Consider the following 6,872-nt stretch of genomic DNA (forward strand, 5'->3'; position numbering starts at 1 on the left):
GAACCTAGCACTCTCCTGAACTCCATGCCTGCTTCCCAGGGCCCCAAAAACCTAAAGAGGGCAGGGATAAAGCTCTAGGGGGATTTTCCTGGCACCTCCTGCCACCAGATTCCCAAGGGTCCCTTGGGAAAAGCCCACCCAAAATTCCTGTGCCTGCTCCCCTGTCACCAGAGGAGCTTTGTGACCCTTTAGGTGTCACAGAGACAGATCCCAGCCCTCCTCCTGCTGCTCCTCCTTGGAAAACCACAGGAGAGAGGGAGAAGAGGCTGCGGGAGGAAGGGATCCAGGGAAGCAGAGCATGGAAGGGAGGAGGAGGAGACGGCTGCTCCCTCGGGATATTCCCATTCCTGGAGCTGTACGTACCAGCCTGTGGAAGAGGTCGGTCACCTTCACCTGGGAGAAGTTGGGGGATTTGATTTCGGGTTTCTGGTGAGTTTTGGCTGATGGGAGGGAGAGAAAAGCACAGACAGAAGGTGACCTCGGGCAGCTGAGGCAGCTGCTGCCATCCCAAAGAGGGACAGTGTGACCCCGTAAGAGCCAGGACCTAAAATCCTGGCATAGTTTGGATTGGAACTCAAAGACCACCCAGTCCAAGCCCCCTCTACAGCAGAAGTCCCTGTGAAGCCTTCCCACCCACAAACCCCCTCCCCACTCACAATCCCAAAAACCCCCCACTCACGATGGATGTCCGGAGCTTCTCCCGTCTCAAAGAAATCCTCCTCGTGGTCAATCTCGGAGTATTTGCTCAGGGAGCGTTTGTGGGCAAAGGACAGGACCTCCTGCAGGATATCCATCTTCCTTAGGATCTTGCACAATCCATGGATCCTCATGGCCTCCTCGTGCTTCATGATGGCTTTTTTGAGGTGAGCTTTGCCTGTGAGGGAGCAGAGGGAGCTGAGCCCGACGGAGCAGCAGCTCCGGTGCCGTTCCCGCTCGGCTGCCCACGGATTTCAGGAGCGGTGCCACCACCCTGCTGTGACTCAGGGACAGCCCAGTCACGTTCCCAGCTCTAAATGGGGTCGGTCCCAGCCGATGGAGGGCTGGGAAGGGACCTTGAAGGGTGACCTACTTCGCTCCCCTGGCGCTGGAGCTGGCAGATGTTCCTGAAAAACCACCCCCGACATCCCTCCTCACGCTTAACCTCAATCTCCTGAGCAAATTAACTTCTCTCCATCGCCTCGGATCCCTCGGGAATGGGAACACGGAGAACAACCCAGCCCCGTCCTCCTTGGGAAGGTGCAACACATCCCTGTTTTCTAGGCTAAGCCTTTTCCTTGTCCTGCAGGTCCTGCTCTCCATCCTCTGCTCTTTGCTCCTCTCCACTTGCCTTCAATGTGTTCCCACCCTTGGGAAATGGAAGCGGTCGGGAAAGAGGAGCTGAAATTCCAGTGACCCACGGATATCAATGCAAAGCATCTCCTCCGTGGGAAACTGCAACCAAGGCAGCCGTATCCAAGGCTGAACTCCCAGAAAAGCTCTCTCCGTGTGTCTCATGGAAACACGTGTGCCTGTGGCATTTCACGCTCAGGACACACGGTGGCAACAGAATCCAGGGAGAGGAGGTTTGCTCCAGACTCCCGGGACCCACAGCCAGAGGAACTTGCAACTGAGGGAATGCTTTGGGGTTGGATGGGAAACACAGAGGAGACTCCCCCCCCAGAATTTTTATCGAATTCATAAAATGTGATATCATGACGAATAATGATAATAATAATAATAATAACAATTATCATCATGGAATGGTTTGGGTTGGAAAAGACCTTACAGGAAGGGACACCTTTCACTATCCCAGGTTGCTCCAAGCCCTGTCCGACCTGGTCTTGGACACTTCCAGGGATGGAGATCCACAACCTCTCCGGGCTTTTCCCTTCCTGTAAACCAAATCCAAGCTCAGCTTGGTGTCTGCATATCCATTTTTCACCAGGAATGTTGAACAGAGCCCATTCCCCCAGGAAAATCAGGCAGAGCTGGAAAAGCTGGTGCAAACCAGGTGACCGCAGCTGAGGGTGTGGGGTGGTGTCACCATAGAACACTTGGATTTTGGGGTTTATTTGGAGGTTTCCACTTCCCATTCCCAGCAGGGAAATCTTGCCAAGCATCCTGAAGGACTTTGCTGAGGCCAAACTCATTCCTGGTGGGATCTGCCTCCTTCCACACGTGTGCAAGGAGGGAAAAGAGCTCCTGGGGGAGGCAACACCCCGAATTCCGAGTGCTGAGTTTGCTCTCGATGCAGCCCCGTTGAGGAGGGGCTGCCAAAACAAGACTTCAGCTGAATAAGCAGCGTCTGTTCTTTCCCTGGACCTGAAATTCCGCATGGGAAGAAGTTCTTGTCTCCCAAGAATTCGCTGCAGCTGAAAAAGCCACCCCCTGAGCATCTGCTGTGTCTTGTTTTCCAGCCAAGTCAGCCCAAACCAAGGAGCTTCCAGGATCTCCATGTCCCTACGGATTTCTCCGTAGCGTTGGGTGATGCTACCTGGCTCGGAACACCTGGAATTTTTCCTGTCAAACATGGATGGACAGGTTGGAACAAACACCATGAGTTGGTCCTCACACCCTCAAGGGGATTCTGATGCTTTCCTGCTTCCCAGGAGAAGGAATCTCCTGAGAAATTCCTCTTTGCACGGAGAGATCCCCCTAAAATCTCATCATTTGTAGGAATCATGATGGGATCCAGAAATTTGTGCTCACCTAGCTTCCTCCTCTCCTCGGGATCCTGCAGCAGGACACTGAGTGACGGCCCCTCTGGCATGGTGACATGGAATTGCAGGAAAGCCTTCTCCTGCTCCGGCAGCTCAGCATCCGAGGGAGCTGTGGGAAGCAAAGGGATGGAGCTGGGATTAGGGAGAGGTCAGGGCTATCCTGCCTCCCGTGGCAGTGGGGACAAGGGGAGCAGGAGCCACATCCACATTCAGGTGGCCCTGGCAGCACCTTCCTGTCATCCAACCACAGCCTGCAGGGAATCATGGATGGGCACAGGGATGATCCCAGTCACGGATGCACCAGGATCTGAAGCTGAGGCCCTCCATTCCTTCCTTTGCTCCAATCTGGAAGCAGGACCAGGAATAGAGAGCCCTGGGAATTCCCCACCTGGAGCTCACGGACATGGAGACACGAGACAACGAACTCAGGGAATCATGGAATGGTTTGGGTTGGATGGGGCCTTCAAGACACTCTGGTTCCAACCCCTTTCCATGGGCAGGGACGCTTCCACTTGGCTTCAAGCCCCATCGATCCTGGCTGGAACACTGCCAGGGATGGGGCAGTGGGAAGCCATTCCCTGTGTCCTGTCCCTCCATCCCTTGTCCCAAGTCCCTTTCCAGCTCTCCAGGAGCCCCTTTAAGCACTGGAAGGGGCTCTGAGGTCTCCCTGGAGCCTTTTCTCCAGCTCACAGTGCAATTCATGTCATTCCATGGTCATTTCACGAAAATGGGAATTGGGAGTCATTCCATGGAAAACCAGAGATGGATACCTCTCTCCCAGGCTCTCCAAACCCCACACTGGGCTCTTTAAACCCTTTTTCCCAGCCCAAATTGTTCCTAATCCTCTTTGGCTCACTCAAGGTTGCACAGAAGCTTCTTTCCCTGGATGCAGAGTGGGATAAGAAACAACCCAGAGGATTCCAGGGAGCCTTGTTGCTCCAAACAGGGGATCCCAAAGCCTGGTGAGCACAGGGATCCAGAGGGTTGGGAACTGGCAGCTACAGAGCTGGCTCTCCCCGTGCCAGCTCCTGCCATGTCAGCATCCTTGAGGGATGAAACTGCAGCGTAAGGAATTTATTCCCAGCTGGTTATGGAAGCAAAAGATTTGTTATTCTGACAAGGGAGAGGTGGGAGTAGGAATGCGAGATCCCAACAGCAGGCAAAAAAATTCTCAAAGTAGGCATCTCCTGCAGATTTCTGCTTCCCTCAGTGCCTAAGGACACCAAAAAATTTAAGGGAAAGCTTTGCCCTGCCCCTTGGAGCCCCATGGAATTCCACCTCCATCATCATCCTCTCCTGTTTGGATCTTTAAGCTCTTCTAGCTCCACATTATCCCAGTCTCTCCCACCTCCTTGCTGAATCCAGCTTCTGCAACGCCCACACGGCACAAGGAAGATTTTGGGCAGGCTCCGGAGCGGGGGAGGGTGTGAGGACAGTCTGGCAGCCACTGGTGTCACTGCCACAGCACCAGTTTTGGCAGCCAGCCCTCAAAAAGCTCCTCAGCCACCCACCATGTGACACCGAAGGTCACCAGGTAGCCCAAAGGCCACCAGGAGCATCTGCTGCCCACCCCCGGATCTTCTGCTCCATCCCAAAATTGCTCCCAGGGTGTCGGTGGTGGCACAGATGGAGATCAAGGGTCACATCTTGAAGCCACACTCCAAGTGACTCCATGGAGCCATGTGTACCCTGCTGCCACCACCCCGAGATTGCCAGGACATCCATCCATGAGGCTGGGAACCAAATCCAAGGGATTTTCGGATTGATTTTTGATTTTTGAAGCCCTCAGGTGGCCCAACACAAGGTGACCCAAAGGATGTTGGGCTGAGGACACTGGCAGGAGGTCAGCAGGCAGGTGACCCCTATTTCCCCACCCAGCCCCAAAGGGGACAGCAGGTGACATCCCTCTAGCAGCTTTTCCCTCCCCTTCTTCGGATTTTTCCCTGTGGAAACCAGAAATACGGGAAAATCTGCCTTGGGGATGAATCGCTGAGTCCATAACCAAGACCCACAGCTCAGAGCATTCCAAAAACTTCACGTGTTGTATCCATTGACCTCCCATCACCTCTTTCTTTGGGAATCCCACATGAAAAACCAGGCAACACATGGAATCAGCACTTGGATGAGCAAGAAGCTCCCTCCACTTGCCGGACACTCACCAGGGCAGTCGCAGAGAGCGATGGCAGCGAAATAATGGGAGAGGGCTTTAAAATGCTCCGACTTGACATGGACCATGGTGGTCCAGGAGAAGGGAACGTAATCCTTGACGTGGGGCTGGCTCATGGTCTGGTGCACCACAGAATAAACATCTTCCACCTGAAGAGTTGGGAGAAGGGGATGGGATGTGGGATGTCCACCAGGAGATGGTGACAGCAGGTTGTGCTCTCCTGGAAGGTTGTGCCGACCACAAAATCCCACCAAATCCTTTCCTTCCCAAAATCCTCACCCTTGCTGCCTCCTGAGCCAGCTGTAGGCGGGACAGGAAGTCGTTCTGGGCACGCAGCAAGGTCATCTTCTCAAAGACACACTCCTGGACCTGGGCCACCATCAGCCTCACCAGCATGGTCAGGGAGGCGGCGCTCATGTCAAGGCTGGGAGCGTTGGAGAAGTTTTCCTTCAAGTAGTTAAAGGCACCTGGAGGAGGGAAAAGCTCCTGGAAGTTACCACGCTTGTGAGGAGGAGGGTCAGACTTTGGGATCAGGCAGGTTTCCCTCCAGGAACATCAAACATCTCACCATCAGTGGTGGGTACGAAGATCTTGGGTCCAACCCTTGCCATCTAAACCATCCCTGTGCCCAATTTCTTCTCCAAAGCCCTGGGTGATCCCAGTCCAGGCTCCCTTTTTTCCATGAGAAGATGGATCAGCGTCTCTCCTCCCCTCAGCTGGGACATCCCATTGGGTGGCTGTTGGATTATCCCAACTCCTCTTCCCAACCCACACAACCAACGTGGAGCCACCTCGGCGCTCCATTTGTGATCCCTTGGAGGCGCCTCTTCCCACGACTGCTCCCACCCCTTCCTGCACCTCCGTGGATTATTCCCACCTTTGGGAAAAGCTTCTTGGGAAGAGGAGAAGAGGGGAAGCTACGTACCAGCTGCCTTCTGGAAGGCATCGATGGCCTGGTTGAGGCCGGGCAGGGAGGCGCGGTCCTGCCGCGCTCCGATCTGGGTGTGCAGCGCTCCGAGGTTGAAGAGGACACTTCCCTTCTCGAAGGCCAATGCCCTCTGGTGGGATGGGACCCCCGTCAGGGAGTCGTACCTGGAGAAGGGAAGAGCCAACAGCTGCCCATCCCCTGGTCACGGTCCCCAAAGTGCCCTCGTTCATGGAAAGGGGGTCGGAACTGGGTGATCTCTAAAGTCCTTTCCAACCTAAACCACCCCATGATCCCCATGGATGCACGAGGAGCCTGAAGGGTTTTCCGTGCTCCCGGTGGGCTTGCAGGCACCGTTCCCATCGTGGTACGTCCCATGGGATTTGTATTTCCCCCTCCCTCCCCAAATTAACCCACCCAAGGCAATAGCAAACCCAGATCCCGGTGTCCACCAGCACTGGCAGCGATTCCATCGTGGAAATTTGGATCCTGACTCCCTCCCCACCCAGGTGCGATGGGGAAAGCTGCACCCACCAGTGGAAGAAGATGCCCAAGGTTTTGGTGGGAGGGAAGAACCGGCTGTCAAGGAAGTAGAGCTGGTTGTAATATTCCATCAGGAGCTCCAATCCGGCCTCGTTGCGGCTCGGGGTGCGCATGGCCTGTGGGAATGGGAGAGGAGACACGGATGGGAAAAGAGAAGGAAGCTCCATGGCACAGGTTGAGAGCCCTCAAAGAGTGACGGAGAGCTGGGGGTGTTCACCTGGAGAAGAGATGGCTCTAGGGAGAGCTTGGAGCCCCTTCCAGGGCCCAAAGGGACTCCAGGAGAGCTGGAGAGGGACTTGGGACAAGGGATGGAGGGACAGGACACAGGGAATGGCTTCCCACTGCCAGAGGGCAGGGATGGATGGGATATTGGGAAGGAATTCTTCCCTGGGAGGGTGGGGAGGCCCTGGAATGGAATTCCCAGAAAAGCTGTGGCTGTCCCAGGGGAGTGTTCAAAGCCAGGTTATGGGGCTTGGAGCACCCTGGGGCAGTGCGAGGTGTCCCTGCCCATGGATGTGGCACTGGATGGGCTTTCAGG

The 6,872-nt window shown here is 55.1% G+C and overlaps 1 protein-coding gene across 7 annotated transcripts in view; it reads right to left on the minus strand.

Annotated features, from left to right (window-relative positions):
- Positions 1-6,872, minus strand: part of RHPN1 (rhophilin Rho GTPase binding protein 1) — a 28,224-nt gene that overhangs the window by 3,677 nt on the left and 17,675 nt on the right. For all 7 annotated transcript variants that reach the window (XM_017746694.1, XM_017746699.1, XM_017746696.1 and 4 more), the window contains exons 6-12: positions 6,326-6,450; positions 5,792-5,958; positions 5,146-5,333; positions 4,859-5,015; positions 2,689-2,808; positions 680-874; positions 364-440 (exon numbers count right to left, since the gene is read on the minus strand). In XM_017746694.1, coding sequence (XP_017602183.1) covers positions 364-440; positions 680-874; positions 2,689-2,808; positions 4,859-5,015; positions 5,146-5,333; positions 5,792-5,958; positions 6,326-6,450 — 1,029 coding nt within the window. The remainder of the gene's footprint in view (positions 1-363; positions 441-679; positions 875-2,688; positions 2,809-4,858; positions 5,016-5,145; positions 5,334-5,791; positions 5,959-6,325; positions 6,451-6,872) is intronic.

The sequence above is a fragment of the Corvus brachyrhynchos genome, unplaced genomic scaffold (assembly GCF_000691975.1).
Source record: "Corvus brachyrhynchos isolate BGI_N302 unplaced genomic scaffold, ASM69197v1 scaffold89, whole genome shotgun sequence".
In the NCBI taxonomy this organism is placed as follows: domain Eukaryota; kingdom Metazoa; phylum Chordata; class Aves; order Passeriformes; family Corvidae; genus Corvus; species Corvus brachyrhynchos.